General features: G+C 45.9%; 2 protein-coding genes across 12 annotated transcripts in view; one reads left to right on the top strand and one right to left on the bottom strand.

Annotated features, from left to right (window-relative positions):
- The window catches only part of CHTF18 (chromosome transmission fidelity factor 18), a 45,859-nt gene extending 37,347 nt beyond the window's left edge, over positions 1 to 8,512 (bottom strand). For 2 of the 7 annotated variants that reach the window (XR_006274561.1, XR_006274560.1), the window contains exons 1-8: positions 8,097 to 8,328; positions 6,914 to 7,189; positions 6,164 to 6,308; positions 5,195 to 5,393; positions 4,955 to 5,044; positions 3,493 to 3,545; positions 1,323 to 1,467; positions 371 to 583 (exon numbers count right to left, since the gene is read on the bottom strand). Coding sequence is in view for 3 of the 7 variants with exons in the window: in XM_043493296.1 (XP_043349231.1) it covers positions 371 to 583; positions 1,323 to 1,467; positions 3,493 to 3,545; positions 4,955 to 5,044; positions 5,195 to 5,393; positions 6,164 to 6,308; positions 6,914 to 7,189; positions 8,097 to 8,319 (1,344 nt within the window). In the remaining 4 variants the exon portion in view is untranslated. Of the gene's footprint in view, positions 1 to 370; positions 584 to 1,322; positions 1,468 to 3,492; positions 3,546 to 4,954; positions 5,045 to 5,194; positions 5,394 to 6,163; positions 6,309 to 6,913; positions 7,190 to 8,096 lie in introns of all 7 variants that reach the window. The other 5 variants (XR_006274562.1, XR_006274559.1, XM_043493296.1 and 2 more) reach the window with 5 other exon arrangements.
- RPUSD1 (RNA pseudouridine synthase domain containing 1) lies at positions 8,342 to 19,400 on the top strand. Of its 5 annotated transcripts, XM_043493298.1 has the most exons (8): positions 8,366 to 8,483; positions 8,616 to 9,408; positions 9,444 to 9,944; positions 10,228 to 10,469; positions 11,547 to 11,670; positions 14,032 to 14,134; positions 14,257 to 14,358; positions 14,837 to 19,400. In XM_043493298.1, the coding sequence occupies exons 4-8, from the start codon at positions 10,288 to 10,290 to the stop codon at positions 15,235 to 15,237; spliced, it is 912 nt and encodes a 303-aa protein (XP_043349233.1). In that variant the 5' UTR covers positions 8,366 to 8,483; positions 8,616 to 9,408; positions 9,444 to 9,944; positions 10,228 to 10,287; the 3' UTR covers positions 15,238 to 19,400. The 5 variants fall into 5 exon arrangements, with proteins under 5 accessions (XP_038274776.1, XP_043349233.1, XP_038274777.1 ...); XM_038418849.2 differs by lacking the exon at positions 8,616 to 9,408 and having other exon boundaries at positions 8,367 to 8,483; positions 9,770 to 9,944; XM_043493297.1 differs by having other exon boundaries at positions 8,384 to 9,408.
- The last annotated feature ends 356 nt before the right edge of the window (positions 19,401 to 19,756 follow it).

The raw sequence follows: 19,756 nt of genomic DNA, 5'->3' as shown, positions 1-19,756 counted from the left end.
GAGCTAAGCTGACCAAATCGTAAGCTGAGTGTGTGATTTCACCCTCCTGTGAGGTATTTGTGCAGTGCTGCCCTCTGCTGGAAGGAATCGTGCCTGCTTAAGGGTATGTAACGTCACCTCTAGTGGAGGTGATTTTCAGAAGACAAGATTGAACTACGGGACAAGCACAAGTATGCGCTGAGTTGCAGCAGCTTGTGCTTGGAACAGTCTCCTTTTACCCCAGCCACCATCCCACTTTTTAAACTTGCAAAATGCAAGCGCAAGCAGAAGTTGACAGGAAAACCCCAAGAATTCACTTAAATTCTAAAAAGTAAATCCAAATTTCTCAGGGTTGTGCTGGAAGAGGAGGGGCCAAGCTGCTAATACGCACCTTGTATTTGGGTCTCTTGTGGTGATCCAGCTCAGCCTCCAGAATCTCTTCTGTGAATTGTGCCTTACTTCTCCATTTGTTCTGCTGCTCCTTGGGCTGTTTGAATGGAAGGCGGGCGTCAACACTCGGCTTCGCTTTCTTCACGGGTTTTTCCTTTCCGAAGACCAGCATGTCCCACAGCTTCAGCCATTTCAGAAGGCAGCGATTTGTGTACTGAATGACAGAGGAGGAAAGATAAATAATCAAAGGAGCTTGAAGGATCTGCCTGAGCAGAAAATGAAAAACAGACGAGTGCAAGAAAGACTCCCATGTACAGAGCTGAAAGTATCCTCCTCTGTAGCTTAAAAAAGCTACTGTTTATGGACAGCAAAGATCTCGGTTGGGAGGTTCTTTTCCGTGTGCGCACACATGAAACCGCCATCGAGTTGAGCAGATCAGACTCAAGCCTTCGGGAGGCAGTCGGGATTTCTCCCCATCCCAACCTCAACCCCTCAATAAACATACAATTGTGTGTCCCAATACATGGATATAATTAACTAACTCAGGCATTTGACATTTTAATCTTCTTCAATGGAAGATGCCATTTGGGTTTAGAGGTGGTTGCACCATCTAGCGGGCCCAGCACTGAATTAGGAATCAGGAGACCTGTGTTGTATGCGCAGCTCTGCCATTGGCCTGCTGGGTGACCTAGTATGTCCCTTCCCACCTCTCTGCCTGTTTTCCCTCCCACTCTTTGTCTCGCTTGGCCATTTAAATGCTAGGTTGTTGGGGGCAGGGACCATCTTTCACTATATGTATGAGCAGCACCCAGCCCAATGGGGCCCTGATCTCAGCTGGAGTTTCCAGGAGCTGCTATAACACAAACAACAATAATTTGGCATCAGAAACCCCTACGATTAAAGAACTATCATCAAAAAAACCCCATCAGGTCTACTTTATATAGCGATCTTACATCATCACTGAGCAGCTCCGTGTAGTGTCTAGGAGTGAATCTGTCGACCCACAGACAGTGCAGCGCAGATTCCTCCTCACCGTCAGCACCATCCGTTTCCTCGTTAGGCTCTGGGGTCTCATTTCCAGCCTCTCCATGGAGGTGACTGCAAGAAACAAGGCAGAGATTAAAAACCTCAGAGCACAAAGTGCCCACCCATGAGAGCCTGTACTAGAGTCAAAGGAAAGATCAGGCAATAGTCATCATCTATAAATATAAACACTAGCCTAGGTTCAAAACATCCAACATTAAAAGGACAGAAGAGATCCTACATCCAACTAACTTAATCCAGTTAGACAAATCTACCTGAGCAGTTAGAGAAATGCAGTGAAGGGAGAACTAACTGCCCCAGGTCACGGCAGGTCCATGCTAGCCCACTGAGCAACTACTACCTATTCAGTGTTGAGGTTTTTCAAAAGATCACAGACTGCACTGGATAAATAGAGGTGATGGGGTTTGGGTATTTTTTAGGGCTGTCAATTAATCGCAGTTAACTCACACAATTAACTCAAAATTTTATTGCGATTAATAGCCGTTTTAATTGCACTGTTAAACAACAAAATACTAGTTGAAACTTATTAATTATTTTAGATTTTTTTACTTTTTCATATACATTATATTCTGTGTTGTAACTGAAATCAAAGTGTATAATATTTTTGACTAAATATTTGCACTGTAAAAATGAGAAACAAAGGAAATAGTATTTTTCAATTCACCTCATACAAGTGCTGTAGTGCAATCTCTTTGTCGTGAAAGTGCAACTTACAAATGTAGATTTTTTTTTGGTTACATAACTGCACTCAAAAACAATGTAAAACTTCATAGCCTACAAGTCCAGTCAGTCCCACTTCTTGTTCAGCCAATCGTTAAGGCAGACAAGTTTGTTTACATTTACAGGTTTCAGAGTAGCAGCCGTGTTAGTCTGTATTCGCAAAAAGAAAAGGAGTACTTGTGGCACCTTAGAGACTAATAAATTTATTTGAGCATAAGCTTTCGTGAGCTTCAGCTCACTTCATCGGATGCATTTTCCACCAAATGCATCCGATGAAGTGAGCTGTAGCTCACGAAAGCTTATGCTCAAATAAATTTGTTAGTCTCTAAGGTGCCACAAGTACTCCTTTTCTTTTTACATTTACAGGAGATAATGCTGCCCTCTTCTTATTTACAATGTCACCAAAAAGTGAGAACAGGCGTTTGCATGGCACTTTTGTTGCACAGGTTTCGAGCAGCGGTCACACCATTGCCAAGTACAGAGGTAAAATAACCTCTCGACTCGTCCTGGAGATGCTGATACATCCCAGGATCACATTCGCTCTTTTGGTCACAGTATCACACTGGGAGTTCATGTTCAGCTGATTCTCCACCCCCAAATTATTTTCAGAGTCACTGCTGCCCTGGATACAGTCCCCTATCCCATAGGTATGGCCTACGTTCTTTGTTTCTAGTTGGATTCATGTACATACAGCCATACTAAAATGCATATTATGTGCATGCACCCAGCTTACCAAGTGATCCGGATCGCTCTGTATCAATGACCTGCCTTCTTCATTGTTTACCACTCCCCCAATTTTTGGGTCATCTGCAGTTATCGGTGATGATTTTATGTTTCCTTCCAGGTCATTGATAAAAATCTTGACTAGCATAGGGCCAAGAATACATGCCTGCTGGATCCCGCTGGAAACATTATTACAATAACATCTGGAGGCCTTATCTGAGATCACGGTCCCACTGCGCTAGTGGCTGTAAATATATGTAGTAAGAGACCATCCCTGCCTCAAAGAGCTCACAGTCTATATAGACATGAGAGGCAAACAGCAAGCGAAAAAGGATGATCATGTTACAGATGGGGAACTAAGGCACGGTGTGATTAAGTGACTTGCCCAAGGAAATCTGTGGCAGAGCTGGAAATTGTACCCAGATCTCCCGAGTTCCAGTTCATGTATTGGACCACAAGGCCATTCTTCGACATAAAGAAACCCTCTGGAGCAGGCTCCAATGAGCAGGAAGCGTCAGTGGCTGAGTCCCAACAGAAGCCTCATTGTGGCGACGGAAGCGGCACCAGAGAGCGACATGTGAGAACCCTGGCAGTAGATGCTAGAAGGACAGAAGGAGAATTGCCAAAATGACCTACCTGTTTAATATTTCGGTCAGCCGCTGCGATGCCTCCAAAACCCGCCTCCGACGCTTAAAAACAAACAGGGGTGCGATGGGGGTCAGAAATGCTCTTTCTAATACGTGGCTGGTGACTTAGCAGGGATTTCATAACTAATGCTCTTTGCTCGGCAGGGTGGCAAGGAGGTTATGCTGTGATGACTATTTTGCTTTAGTCCAAGAATTAAAATCCATATATTAAAATACATCACTTCCCCGGTGGGCATTCTCCAGACCTGGCTGTTCAGGGACACGATATTTGAGGCTACATTTTCGAAAGGTCTCCATCTGTGCTTGCAATAAAACAATCTGTGCGCGTCTGGTGGGTCCTTTGTGCAAGTATGAATGAGGCTGAGCACTCAAACACTGCATGCTCCTCAAGAAGGCCATCTGGCCAATTCTGAAGAACCAGGTTTTCCGATCTACCATATACAAAAAAAAGCTAGTTTACAGAGTGCTACCCTCTCCTAGCTCATTTTGATCTCAGTGTTCTATCCACACAAGAAAGAAAAATGAATCATGTAAATTTGTTTCTGGATATAATCTATATGGTCCCTCTGGGGTCGGTACATTCACATCCTGAGGGTGTTTACACTGAAGCAGGACCACCTGTTACAATCTGGTCAATTGTCTTGGTAGCCAAAACAGCTAAGAGCTTTTCTGACACTGAGGTGAAAGTGACCAACGAAACCTTGCATCACCAGCGATGGACACAGACTGGACATCCAGCCAGACCGTCTTAAAGACCTAGCTAGAGATCAGTTTGCATGGCGCTCATTCTGCAAGGAGACTATATTCCTTAAGGATCTGCTTTGTTGATGGTAATCTAGACGGAGCCATGCCTGGAAACCAAACATTTCATATGGGAAAGGAGGGAGAAGGGTTAGTCCAACAGAACAGACTCAAAGGGAAGCGGGGGAAGCCATCTCACACATTATTTGAGTCATGTTAAGTGGGCAAAGCACTTAACATAATAAAGGGAATAAATTTACTAGGGGTGACATTTTCCAAAGCATGTAAGTGACTACATCCCATTTTGAAAAGTGACTTAGGAATTTAGGAGACTAATTCTCATTGAAAGCCAATAGGACTTTGGCTCTATGTCACTTACGTTCTTTTGGAAATGTTACCACAGTCTTTTTCCATCTCTAACTTCTACCATCAAATGGGAAGCAAGCAGCAGATCAGAAAAATGCAGCTGCTGGCGATACTTTAGAACATCTGGAACCTTGATTTTCAGGTGTGACACACTGATAGCTTAATTCTTTCACAGGTTCCACAGACTACAGTCAGAACTGCAGGAGCTTAAGCTGTATGGAAACTAAAGATCGAGGCACTCAGAATTAACAAACACTTGAGAATTCAGGTTGTTGATGCCTGACCCTAGAAATATCAATTGCTAGCTGAGAGGAAGAGCTAGAAATAGGAATTGGGTACCATACCTCTTCAGACACTTGCTCCTTTAGGTAGGAAAAAGGAACCCCCAGTAAATGAAGTGGTCTTTGTGCGTTCCAGCCCAGAGAGTTGGGGAGCTGTAAAGATCAGAGACTGCACTAGTATTTACAAAGCACAGGTTCATATTTCACCCTTAGCAAGAGACTCTAGAGTTACTCAGCTTCCATCACTGCATTGGAGGCCAGAGAACAACCTAACCAACCCAGTCTCCAGTTGCCAGATCTTACCTTCACTCCAATTCTGGAGTGATCTTCCTTCAGAACCATGAAGACTCTGGTGCCATCAGCAGAAGTCACATTGACATAGTCCTCCAGGATGGGCGGGCGCTTGAGAACCCGTTTCGGGTCCTTTTCAGGGGGTGGCGTCATGCGCAGCGGAACCATGTCGCTCACTTCCATGCTATCCGGGCTCAGGAACTTTGGACTCCTTTAACACAGGGACACAAGAGAAAGTGCCCATGAAATCACATTCCCAGCAGGCTAAACTCAATATACCAAAACTTACTTCAAAACCAAAACGTTCGAATCAAATACGCCCCAAATCAGATTTCATGGGCCTTTCTACGTCACCAGAAAATGGCAACAAATACAAGGAGGAAAATGCTGTGCAAACTTCCACCCAACAAAGCTCAGTCATCCACACAAAGCCCGTCATGCAGCATTCCCAGCTATTCTAGCACTGGGCGCCCTCCACACGGCTCTGCCAACGTACCTACATGCTGGTCTTCAGCACTTTGTAGTCTCATCACCCGCACAGCTTCTGTCCTGATATTACAGTCCCCTCCATACACCACTCTACCGACCCTCAACCTTGACTCCCCGCATCTCCTGTCAGTCCAGTCCTGCTCTTTCCGCCCTGTCAAAGCCCCTGAACCTGACCTCGTGCTCCTGACATGCCCAAGCAAGGCACTCAAATGTCACTGCAATGAGCATGGTATGAAAGTTTAGATAGCGAGGGGTCTCTCTGGAGCAGAAGCTACCTGTGCCTTTAGTTCTGTGAAGTGGAAACAAAAAGGGACTAGGATAAAGTCACCCAAATAGTTTTCCCTTGTAACCTAAATGGACATCTGACCCTAAGCTTCCAAAGACCTTTAGTTTACTGCACAAGTTTAGCTTCAAGATTTAAAATTACTGACTGCCAAGGGCCTTCCTCACAACAGCACAAAATAACGAGAAAGGGATTCAAATCCTGTTAACCTGGCACTCTGCGGTTTGGAGCAGTCCCCAGGGGAAGGAGGCGGGGTAATGTCGTCCTGGGGGAAATCAGGAGAGGCCAATTTGTCCACCGCACCAAAATTCAGCTTCTTAACGGCTTCAAGTCTTCGTCGCTTTGGCTTAGGAGCTGTTAGACACAAAGGGAAGTGGGGGAGGGAATGCCGATCAAAGCAGGGTATTTACAGAGAGCTAATACAACTCCTTTCATCCAAAGATCTCAATGCTCTTTATAAGCATTAGTGAACAGAGCTTCACATCCCCTTCTATCCCCTTTTAACAGATGGGCAACTGAGGCACGGTAAGGCAAACTGACTTGCCCAAAGAGTTAACAACAGACACAAGAACGGACACCGTAAATCCGAGTTTCCAAGACCGTCCTGCCAAGACACACACAAACATTTCCTGAATTAGAGAGATTCTGTAAAGTAAATTTTTCAGCGAAAGGCTATGCGGTTCTGGCCTGCTCAGGGCCCACCTTTGAGACACCCTGAGAAATGAACTTCAGTTGCCTCAAAGAGGAACATGGGCTTGGGAGACAGATGGGAGGCTCCGCTTTACCCTCTAGATAAGAGCAAACATGACAAGCTGGCCAATCCAGGGTCATGCCAATAGCCTGAGCTGCAAAGGGGATCAGCAGCTACGAACGGCATTTAGATGGAGGCAAAGGGAGGCACAAAAGGGCCTTGGCCTACAGGTATATAAAGCTAACCAAAGAGCATTTCCAAAACGTACTGAGCACAGCAGGAGGCTGGTGAGGGGGCAAGCTCTCCGAACACTCCCCCTCCTCGGATTCATGCAGAATATGCTCTAGATGCCGCTTCTTTGGGTTAGCTTCCCCAGTGCTCTCTGCAGCATTTGTCTGGTGTTGAGAGTCCTTTTCCTGGCCTGGCTTGCAATTTAGAGCAGCAGAGTCCTTAACCACATCCCCGGCTGTGATGGCTTCTTCAAACGTCTGCTTTCTGCTCCGGAGCTGGGAGACTTTCGGGGCCGATGGCTGAGATGGGACATCTGAAAGAGGTATTTTAAAAAAAACGACAGTGATATGATCTGACCCCTCTGCAGGGGGGGGGGGAAGCAGCCATGAATAAGCCTGATTTTAGCAAAGGAGATGCCAAACCAGACTGCAACTCCGGCCAGCCAGCAGGCATAGCACTAAACTAGTCCTTTAGCCCAGCTGAGCTTGAACAGGTTTCTTTTAATATCCAGGTGGGTTCCATTTGCTAGTCAAGCCAAGTTCCAGGTCAGTCCAGCTGCAAGCAAGTTTAGACACTGTTGCTTGCCCCAGGAAGATGGAACCTAAATATTGGTGATTGTATTAAGAAATGTAACACACACGTTTTTAGCATGTAAAACCCTCAGATAAAATTAACCGTTACTCAGGTTTAAAGCCCGCAGGGAGAAGAGTCATCATCCAAGACCAACACTATGTACGAGCGAAAAAAAAAAAAAAAAAACCCAAGGAGTACTTGTGGCACCTTAGGAACTAACAAATTTATTTGAACATAAGCTTTCATGGGCTAAAACCCACTTCATTGCATCCGATGAAGTGGGTTTTAGCCCACGAAAGCTTATGCCCAAAGAAATTTGTTAGTCCCTAAGGTGCCACAAGTACTCCTCGGTTTTTTTGCTGATACAGACTAACACGGCTGCCCCTCTGAAACCTGTCACTACGTACAAGGGCATTAGGTAACCGCCACAGCATGATAAACCCCTTCCAGGGGCAAGTGGCCGATGGACCAATCTCCTGATAACACTAGGCGGCCCTGGCTTTGCCCTCCTGAACTCAGCTCTGCCCGGGACCGGAGGGGGCCCCATATCTCTCGCCCCGCAGATCTTGCCATGCCAGTGCAAGCATGACTGCACCACGCTACAAACAAACCAGCAGCTGCTTTTGGACACCCACAGCGCCACCCACCTTCCATCTCTGCCAGCACCTCCAGCTCGTCCGCAAACTGCTGGTCGAACTCATCTTCAATGCCGTACAGCTCCGGCTCCTCCATGAGCCCGGCCCGGCCCGGCCCGGCCCGGCTCGGCTCGGCTCGGCTCCCGGGGCGCTGCTCCCCCCCACGCACCAGCCTTGCTCCGCCGACCGCCCGGGCTTCTCGTGCAGCTGCAAGCCGGGCTCGCGCGCCTCGCATGCCCTTCCGGGTAACGTTCCATCCCGCCGCCTCGCGAGCCGCTGATTGGCTGCCTCGCCCTTCACGCGCCGCGGCCCTGTCTCGTGCCGCTCCCGGCTGGAAACAATGTAGCCGCGGCGCCTTTCCGCCAGCCCCAGGCCGCAGGGCAGCAGCGGCCGCTGCAGGTCGGTCGCGCTCGGTGCGTTGCGGGGGGAGGTGTGTGGGAAGCAGGGTATCGATGCTGGGGGACCCTCCGGGCCGGCGCAAAAAGGCGAGGGAGGGGTGTGCACGAATTTCCTCATTTCTCTCCCCTGCAGGGACCGTCACCCCTTTGCATTGGCTGGTTTTGCAGCTGGAGCCGCTGTCTCAAGAAGAAGTTGCCCAGAAGTCCCGCTGAGTCCTGGCTGGGGGCGGCAGGAGGATGCACTGACTAGGCTAAGGGCACGTTATCCTTAAATCGGCCTGATCATACATTAATAACCGCCCCTCGCTGGCGCTCCTGCCGTTGGGAGGGTTCAGTGACAAGAAGCGGTGGATGAAAGGGGTTGTTATCTGTGGGGTACCCACAATGGGATGTGGGTACCAACAACATCTGGGGCTTGCATCCCTTTTTTTCTTCTGCCGTGCATCATTGGATGCTGACTGCTACCAAAGCAAGCCTCATTTTTGACAGGCGCTCAAACTATCCAGGAGGAAAGCACGGGAGAATATACTGTATAGTATAGGGGACAATCTTGTATTGTGCCCTGGAGGTGATGGATGGGTTCGCGGGTAGAATCTTTTCCGTTTTCAGTCATTCAGCCTGAACAGCAGGTGATTTATTTTTTATCTAAAAATCAGTGGAGGTGAAGGAGCACAGTGCGTGTTGTGTTCCCATCACACTGGTTTCTGACATTAAATGCACACTGTCCAATTTAAAATCATCCACTATTAACAAACCATTCTTTGCATATATTACTGACAACACGGATTCAGGTACCAGCAGTTCCTTTCTGTAGTGCAAAGACATCGCCTGAGGTTATAACGGAAAGGATTTTAAAAATCCAAGTTACCTTTCACACTTGATGGTTTTTGTTTACATTTTGCATTGCTCACAGCTTGATCAATGAAGTGACTTTCACTTTTGTTTTAGGGCATCAATGAAGTGACTTTCACTTTTGTTTTTAGGGCAGCAGTTTTTCCGTTTCAGCCAATGCAGGGATATAAACAGATCCTATATATATCTTTCAAAATCACTATTTCCCATGGATTATACATTTTTAATGGCACAGTAACATTTCTCTTGGGTTTTGTAGAAGCTTTGTTTTACTCCATCTAAATTTTGGGCCTAGTTTGAGTTGACCGCATCCTTTCAATCATGGCCAGTGCAAAACCCTGTCTGAAGTTCAGCAAGTGCAGTGTATCTGCCCCCCATGTAAATCCCACATCAGATGGGTGCACTCATTATTATAAATTATTTGTATTGTGGTAGCACCTAGGAGCCCCAGCCATGGACAAGGACCCCGTTGTGTTAGGCGCTATACAACCGCATTGTGACTCCCAAATGTTGCATAGAGAGTAGAAGTGAGAGGGTTCACTGCCTTTTGTACACAGCTGGAAGTGGGGAAACCATGAACATCACCACATCGCTGTACATCCCACAACAGGTGGGTGCACTCACTATTATTAATTACCTGTGTTATGATAGTACCTCAGTCAGGGTCCCATTGTCATCGTTGCTGTATTAACACAATAAAAGACAGTCCCGGTCCCAAGGAGTCTTTCTATGAGAAGACACATCAAGGGGATGTAACAAACAATCGAAGAGGTTGGATGACGGGAGGTGTGGAGCTTTCAACAGCTGGAGTGAGGCAGTGCTTCTGCACCGTGTCAGAGAAGTCCAGTGTATGTTTGATGGATTTTGATGCTTTGTTTTGTTTTGTTTTGAAGGATTTTATAAACTAAAGAGCACGCTCCCAAGGTTGAACGCTTACTTCCCTTCAAAGGGCCATGGAGCCAGGCAGCATTGATAACTTGTCCATCCTGTACCAGAGCTCTGACTTCATTGTGGTCAACAAGCACTGGGATGTTCGCATCGACAGCAAGATGTGGTATGAGAAGCTGACCCTGCAGAGCCAGCTGAAGTACCGTTTCCCAGAGCTGGCTGACCCAGACACGTATTATGGCTTCAGGTAAGTGAGCACGGAAGGGCAACGTTCATCTCAGCTCAACAGAGATGTTATCCCAATGCACGTCCTCTCCGAGACAGCTGTGATGTTCCAGGAACATGCAGCTTGCAAGACTAGGATGTAGAGAGCCAGGGATGAAACATTCACATGCCAGGGCAATCGACTTTAAAATGAGCTACCAGAGCAGATTCGTCTGAACCAAAACCTGGCTATCTTCAGAACATGCTCCAAGATGCAACCGTGCCCCACTGTAACGGGAGTCAAAAAAGCAAGGAAAAGGGGAAAGAGGGAGAAGGTAAAGCTAGAATCACTCCTGAAACCTGGGACCAGCAAAGAGCAGAATCCATCACACACAGACAGTGCTTGGTGGATCTAAATTATCCACTGGAGCCCAGATCCTCAATGGTATTTAGGCACCTAACTCCCACTGAAATCATTAGAAGTTACGCACCTTTGAGGATAAAGGCCTAAGTACTGAGATCCTGACTGCAAACTGCTCCAGGTGGGCTGACTACTGGGCCATTCGGAATCCCTTTTCCCTTAGCAGTGGAAAGCCTCCATTCTCTGAGCAGCTTGCCCTCGATACTGCGATAGTGGGCACTACAGAAAAACCAAACTGAGAATTAAAAGCACTTATAATTAATATAGATAAATAAGGTACAAGTCGTCCCATTGAAATGGTGCTCTACCAGCAGTGAGGATTATCTGTAACTATTTCGGTAGAAGAAAATTCAAGTTGCCAGTATCCCTTTAAGAATGGGTTGTCTTGAGAGTATGCTGAGCGCTTACATAAGGCTTTGCATCTTCAGAGCTGGGCAGATCTGGACTACAAACTCTTGGTGTGGGCCTAGGCTTGGGCCAAGATCCAGCATGTACTTAGATGTACCCCAGCGCCATGAGTTAGCCTTTTAGGGTGGGATTTTCAAAGTAGCCTATGGGAATTAGGCAACCAAACTCAGTGCCCTGTATTTAAACCATTACATCAGACTCCTGCTGTATGGGTGAAAGAGCCAGCTGTGGATTTTCAGAATCCCATGGAGGGTGTTTCTGAGCCTCCCGTGCACTATCTGTCTCTCCTAGGTTTTGCCACCAGCTAGACTTTTCCACCAGTGGGGCCCTCTGCGTTGCTCTCAATAAAGCGGCTGCCGGTAGCGCGTACAAGTGTTTTAAGGAACGGATGGTGACCAAGGCCTACCTCGCTCTGGTAAGCGTAGCCCGCTCTGTCATGGTCCACGTCCTTTCGGCCACCATTCATTGCATCCTGCCCTTTTAATGGCAGTGTTACTCTCCGAGGTGTATAAACCGGTAGTGTGTCCTCAGCCATTTTTGGTTAAGGTTGGGATTCTGAAGGCACATCTGGCTCACAGCTGTTCAGCAGCAGCACTGGTGATTAAGAGCTAGAACTAAACCAGAATGTCATAAGTCCTGGTTATGAGATTGGAGCTTGCTCACGGAGGAGCCGTCTTAAAACATGGCCCACATTGAGGATGTAAAATCCAGCATTGCCCAGGAGAGTAGGTGGTTTAGAGGATTTGCAATAGGACCTAGATCCTTTCCTCCCTAGTCAAACAATTTCAGTTCAGCCCAACGTGGTAGTAACTGCCAAGTCATTACCTTCTGACAACTGTGGTCTTACCAGTGGGTCTCAATAGAGTAAACCACTCCATCAGCAGTCCCCGTGGTGGTACTCTGACCAGGCAAGCAAAGGATCGAATGGATTGGAGTCTAATTACTGATAGAAGTGATCTGTACCAGCCGTTGGAGAGATGATATGTTATCTGCGCTGGCAATGTGCATGCTGTACCGTTTTTGCATATGGAGAAGAGCGTCTTCCAGGTCTGTCAACTTGGCACCTTTCACTGGCACCAAATAAGGAAAATCCCTGTAGTATTGTGAGGTTCTGGATTTGCTGGTAATTGGCTGAATACTGGGCATGCCAAAAGAAAACAGATTCGCAAATCTTTAAAGGTAACCCAGGCGTGAAGGTTTCATGCATTAGTCAAGGAGTTTGGTAGTTCCATTGTTCCTACCTAGCTTGATTCACTGAACAATAGGTAAACCCTGATTGTACTGTTTGCTTCATATCTGAGGAGATTTAAGTACTTCCCTCCATGTGCAGCTCTACAGTAAAACCTTTGGCATGATTAAATCAGCATTGAAAATCAGTCGGTATAAATATGCCAGTAATCTTTTGATGTACGAGCTGACATAACTCTGCAGAGATCACAACGATTTGATTTTGAAGCAATCTTGAGTGAAGGTAGCCGCGTTGGGGTGGGGGGAATACTCCAAGATTATTTAATTCCTTAAATACAAGGATTCTTTCATCTTAGTAGCTGAGGATAAATGTGTGTGTGATCTTCTGTGCTCTTGTGTGTTACTCCCTTTTGAACTTCAGTTTTCATGAAATGTTTCTAATCTCTTTAATAACAACAGCGAGCACAGTTGAAAAAATATGGTAATTAGTGCTTACATCCTGACTCACCAAAGCATTTAAGCACTTAAGCATTTAGAAGTCGATGTGATTTAACCATATGCTTAAAATATGAATAGAGACTAGGGAGACTGGAGTGAAAGAAATGCCATAGAGAGATCAGCTCCAGTGCACCTGTGTAATAACAGTGTATGCAATGTCACTTTTTCATAGCTGAGCAAGGAAATCCTTTCCCACTATTGGCTGTTGTTAACCCCAGATGTTTCAGAGACAACTGTTGTGTGAATATAGTTTTGTGCTTATAGATATGAGCTGAGGGGAATCATATGTTAGCAATCTGGCCAAGTTATTAATTCAAAGCCAGTTGCAGACAAACAGCTTATTATCAGTGACATTTGGATGGTATCGCAGGAGAAAACAAACATGCATTGAGTAAATATCACTTGGCGTTGCTTCTGAGACAGAATCAATTTGTCCAGCAGAACTGAGGGATGTCAAACATTTCCTCAGAGAGGCATCTTAGGAAGTACTATTGGTGTGTCTGGAGATAATTATTGATACCCACTGTTAGTGTTCCAGGTGTTAGGAAGCACTAGAGCAAAAGTCTCTATGATAACCCATCCAAGATTTTATATATGTGTGTGTGTGTGTATATGTGGATATATTAGTATTGCTTCCAGAGTGGGTATTCTTTGTGTGAATCACGTGTCTGAACTGTATTTTCTGTGTCGTATTAACAGTCGGATGCTGCAGCCATTGACATTTAGAATCGGGTACTCAAGTTCTGATTCTGAAAGTGACAGCACACAGTAGACGCATTGGAGTCCAGTGGGCTCTACAGAGATGCAGTGGTCTGCGTGCACACTGTCAGTTCCAGGATCGAAACCTTAGATCGTAAGCTCTTTGGAGCTGGGACTTTGCCGCCTTCTGTGAGAGCATGATTTTTTGTGTCAAGTTTCTGTTTTCTTGGGGGAAGAGTTGTGCCCAGAGTTGATGGCTCAGAAGAGGTTTCAATTGTTAAATTGCAATTTATTTCTGGGTTTTGTTTTTTTTCAGTGACCTGGAATTGTTCTGAGTTGAGTTTCAGGGGTTGGTTAGTCCCCTTAACTAACTAACTTTTCTGTGCTGCAGGTCAGGGGCCATGTGAGTGAAAGCAGAATGACGATCCGTTATGCCATAGGGAAGAACACGACAGAGGGCATGACCCACATGATGTGTATTGAAGGGACAGAAGGTAAGCCTGCTCATAGATCAGACCCTGTGTCCTTTCCTTGCACTGTTTTCTTGGTTGTTTGTCTCATGAGACTGGCAGCCATAATGGTTATGGCTGAACTCCTATTTCCCATCTTGTTTTAGGCTGTGAAAATCCAAAGCCTTGCCAGTCAGAGCTAAGCGTCCTCGAGCATGGTTCATACAGTGGAGACCCAGCAACTAAAGTGCTTCTACAGCCACTGACTGGTAAGTGCTGGAGGGCTGAGGCAACCCCAGCATGGTGCTGTTTCTTATGTTAGGGGGAGCCAGGCCTTAGGGCCTTGACTAGGGTGCAGAGCTGTTCTGCTGACTCACCCTGACAATGGCACTGGGTGTGTCTCATCAGCTAAAATATTGAGAGTCTCTCTGAGGCAAGAGAGCTAGAGGGAAGGAGCAGGATGTCCTGCAGGGAGAAACCCCAGTCATCTGGCATTTGCAGCCTTGGGCCTTGTCTCCACTGTTGTGATTTGGTTCTGCACTGTGGACAAGAAGCATTTAGGGGCTAGGATGAGATAAAGTCAAACTCATTGTCAGTCATGACCTAAACTGGGTCTTGAGCCCAGGTCTCCAAAGGTCATAGAGTATGATGCATTCTCTCCCAACATCACGGGCATCAAGAGCCAGGGATTCAATGTCAGTTTTGAACTCTGTGCCCTTTACTCTTTCATTCCCATGTTCCTTTTAGGCCGGACACACCAGCTCCGGGTTCACTGCAGTGCCGCTGGACACCCCATAGTGGGAGACTTCACGTACAGTTTTAAGAAGGACAGTAACCCGTACAGAATGATGCTCCATGCCTACTACCTGCGGATCCCTACCAGGAAGGAACTGATTGAGGTGAATGCTCCTGACCCCTTTCTGACCTCTCTGGATAGCAACTGGGTCCCTCACCACATTGTGCACCGACTGGATGAGATGCTTCAGGAATTGAAGGACAAGACTATCCGGGTAGAGGAAGAGGAGAGGAACCAGGAAGCATTGCTTAGTAGTGGAGGAGAAGAGATGCCGAGCAAAGCCAAGAGCCTGGAGACAGAGGAAGAACGAGCCAAGTGTGAGCAGTGGTTGGAGGAGTGGGTCTTGGCATGAGATGCTGCTCTTGCTGTGCATTTCAAACCCGATATTCCATTTCTCACTGTGGGATGTGACAGACAATCCTCCCCGCTCCCTCAGGACCCAACACCACCTCCACGTCAGCATGTTTTTATGCCGAGCTATCTTAGAATGAATCCTCCAAGGTTCATTTCCGGGACTGAGATTTGACTTATTTTTGCATCAAGTAGGATTTTGTTTATTGCGAGTCAAGCTCCACCCCACCATGGGATGCACTTTCTGCTTGTTCTGCAACTCAGCTATGGGATTTGAATGGCGTGCACCATACCAGAAATGAGGCAGTAGCCCCAGTGGCCTGCACCTCTGTATTAGCACTAAACTGCTGGGAGGGGTTCAGCAGAGCTGATCCATTTAGGGTGCTTGTGCAGGGAATGGTGGAGCGCCTTTCAAACCTGTAGTACTAAACCATTGCCAGGATACAATCAATTTAAAGGGAATCAGTAATGGAGATGAGAAGGTGTGGACTGTACGCCTTTCTGGGTGGAATCTTTGGATCTGCTTTCACTTCCCTGTTTCTGCCTACTGAGTGATCATGTCCACTCACTGAGTCCTGTTAGCTATTGCTGTCTTCCAGTGCAGGGTATGAAGAAGTATCCTGCAGCATTTTGCATTGATCCCACTAAAAGGATGAGAGTCCTGCCAACCGGCCATGTGCTTTGCCAATGTGGGTAAACCCCAGTGAAACAGAGCAGCTGGGAGGGTCCTCTCATTGGAGGGTAGGACTCACTACCTTTTCCAAGTCTGCATTTAGACCACTTTTATTTTTAAAAGGTTTTAAATTGATGAATACTAATGAATTTTAAACTTTCTATGGAAATTTGACACGGAATACAGTCCTTTAACAGTTCTGCAGTGCTGTCGATCTCAGATATTTGTAACATCACACTTCTAGTACACTGGCACCAGTAGCAGATTAAAAATATCCAATGCCCCCAAAAGTTTTCCTACAGGTGGTGAGATTTTATTACACCCTTTACTTATATGCTCCTTTTCTAAGAGCCTGCTCTTGCCTGGAGATGCACATGTCACTCCTGCTGTGACTAAAAATGGGCATTCCAGGCAATTCTCAGCAGGTGAACACAATCCTAAGTAAATTCATGAGAATCACCTTGTTCTCCTAATGCCTATGACAAGGGACTGCCTAAAAAGAAAAGGAGGATTTGTGGCACCTTAGAGACTAACAAATTTATTTGAGCATCAGCTTTCGAGAGCTACAGCTCATTTCGTCGGACGCATGCTATAGCTCACAAAAGCTTATGCTCAAATAAATTTGTTAGTCTGTAAGGTGCCACAAGTACTCCTGTTCTTTTTGCAGATACAGACTAACACGGCTGCTACTCTGAAAAGGGTACTGCCTGGCTTTCATCACTAGATGGTGCCTTAGGCAGTCTCAGGTATCACAGATCATTTGTTAAAATTGTCTTAGGACTTCAGTAGTGAGACTAGAGGAAAAACACACAAAACTAAAGGACTGTTAAGGAGCTGGTGAACACAAACCACAGCAGGGAAGGCTGGGACTCGGGGTCTCTGTTTTGGGAGAGTCAAGAGTTGAAGGAAAACCTTAACTGAGAATTTCCTTGCTTTGCAAATCTAATTCAAACCTTCAGCGTTGCTGTACTTGCCATTTTTGGGTTTTAATTTTCTCCTTCGGCTTTTAACGGTAGTTTTAAAATAATGGAATAAAACTGTAATGGAATTCTGTGAGACAGTGCATAGATTATTGAGACAATAAACCACAATCACCCATTCAAATCTATTGTGACCTGTGTATCTTAGCTATTTACATAGCACAAGTCACCTTAGGATCTAAGCACTGAGCTGTCACATCAGTGCATGCCTTTAGGGTCCCTTAATCCCCAGTCTATTTTGGATCTGAAAGTGCACGCTGTTTCAGTGTTGTTATAGCCGTGCTGATCCTAGGATATTAGAGAGGCAAGGTGGGTGAGGATATATCTTTTATTGGACCAATTTCTGTTGGTGAAAGAGATGAGCTTTTGAGTTTCTACAGAGCTTTTCTTAAGGTCAGAGTAAAAGAGATTCCCTCACCCACCTTGTCTATTCCCCTAGATGACAAATATATCTACTAGGAGAGGTGAAAAGAACTTCACCGCTGTCCACGGGACATGGAAACATAAATGTTCTGTTGAGTCACTTAAATCATCCTTAGTTTTTGCCCCTCAGAATGGCTCTGGCCACCTATTTCCATGGATGCCATTTGATACATCCTCAGTATAGTCTCAGCTGCCAACGTAATGCACGCAGTCTCGCTTGTTTCCGGCACTATAGTTGTATGTTCTCCTTCTGGAGAACATGTAGCTCAGACTGACATACCCATTGCGAGGAGGATATGTGTCTTAGAGAATTGCATTTCATTGCACCAGTGGATGCCTGTGTGTGCCTGCAGCTTCCAGTAGCTGTATGGAATTGCTATGAAGTGGATCTTTGAGATAACAATTCATCATCCAACTTTTCATGCATTGATAGGAGAATCTTCCTGTTTGGCACTTTATTGCTTGATATTTTGTGTGTGTGTTGCAGAGTTAGGGCCAGATAATACCTGGTGGGTCATTATTTTTCATGGTTCTTCCCTATACTATTCCCACTTATATCTGAAGCAGTGATCAGGTGATCAATGCATGTGAATTGACGCTGAGGGACATTCTTTAGGAGCAAAGTGTTCAGCAAATTTTAGTACCTACAGGAAGCAGAGACTCTAGCTTGGTTTGCTTTAGTATCGGACTCTCCCCATTGAGTATCCTAGTTCAGCTGCTGGTATTTTTGCCAGGCAGGCAGAGGCTCATCCAGTAGAGAACATATCTCTTGCTCCAGAGACTGCTGGAGATTGTGTTAGTCAAAAGACATGACATGCATCAGTTGGCTGAAGCATGATCAGAAGAGTCATGATCTTGGGAAGCAATTCACGGAATAGCATTAGCACTGGCTCAGGGCAGTCCTGATTATCAGCATTACTGGCTGGAGGTTACATACCGCAGCTATGCAGACTAATGTAAGCTGCCTGTTTGGAGGCAGATAGAATATTTGTGGAAGTAGAGGACCATGCATGAGAAGTTCTGTGGACAAAACTTCTAAGACTCTTTTCAATAATGGTCCCAGTCTCACCTACCTTTGTCACACATATGCACAGTGATGGGGGAAGCGTAGGGAATGGAGCCTGTTGGGAAGTAGCCTGATGAGATTCCTTAAACTGTAAGCCAATGATTAGCTCCAATATACTGAGTAAGTGACTTCCCTGATCAGTGTGGGAAGGTGAAATTCACTGTGGTGGAGAGATCACACACAAAGTCCTGGCAACACTTATGCCCTTAACACAGGGCCTTGTGCAGGGCACGTACACTGGGGTGAATTGTACCCCATAAGAGATATAGAAAGTGTCTTCCAGCTGAGCTATGCTCAGCATTGATCCTACCAGCTCAGCAGCGGTGTGTGTGGTGGGGGCCATTTGGCTCACATTGGAGTGTGGCTGCCCATTGGCCATGAAGATCTCAATTTGTCTTCGCTGTGATGACCCAGAACTCGCACTCTCCCCCACGCATACATGCAAAGAGGAAAGTAAGCCATTGTATGGGGAACCTCACTGGTTAGGTGAGCACACCCTAGTGTTTGTTCACCGGTTGACGGACAAAACTTGTCCCAAATATTTAAAGTCTTGAAAACATTCCATCCAGAACCCTGTGGACCAAATGTTGGTGCAAAGACCACAGCATCCCCTGTTTGCTCTGCATGCCTGTGAGGGTTTAGACTTTATGTATTGCACTTTTATCCAATGTTGCAGGAACAGAGATGAATATTTTTTTCCTGAAATTTTATGAATTGTGGATTGAGAAATGTATTTTGCAGTAACGCTTTTACACTGCTTCCACCCTTGAACACCATTGTACAGTGTTTGCTCTCCTTTAGCTCCTCATCTGTGTTTATCATGTGGTAGAGATTTGACGGTTACTTCCCTTGGGTAATTTGCTAGGAGCCTTAAGTCGATCTATTTATATATTTATAATGTGGCATGGGTAGTTTTGGTGGGAGTATTTTGTGACATTTTGTAAACCTTGGGATAATCCTTGTTGTTTATTGTTAATGCATTTGTGGACATTCCTGTAATAAACCACTAAGTGTGCACCGTGTTTGTACCAATGGCCTGTTCAATTCACACAAACAGGATGTTGCATGAAAAGGATGCTGCCATATTAAAAAAATAAATAGCCAGTGTCCTTAGCCCCTTAAATTAAGGCAAAGCTTTCTGCACTGCTCCTCCCAGTACCCTGACAAGGAATTATAGTCTATTCTCCAGTCTACAAACGCTACTAGACAAGTTTCCTTTTCTTTGCTAAAGGAACAGACTCTATGGAACACCAAGGAGGGTCCAGTGAGTAGGTTCAATTCCACGCTACCCCACTGGTTGCCTGTGTGAACTTGGGGTGAGTCACGTCACTCTGTGGCTCAGTTTCCCACCTTAGTAATAGTAGCAGTACTACCCTTC

Source organism: Dermochelys coriacea, chromosome 10 (assembly GCF_009764565.3).
Source record: "Dermochelys coriacea isolate rDerCor1 chromosome 10, rDerCor1.pri.v4, whole genome shotgun sequence".
Classification (NCBI taxonomy): Eukaryota; Metazoa; Chordata; order Testudines; family Dermochelyidae; genus Dermochelys; species Dermochelys coriacea.
Note: the sequence above shows the minus strand (reverse complement) of the source record. Positions and strands in the feature narration are given on the sequence as shown.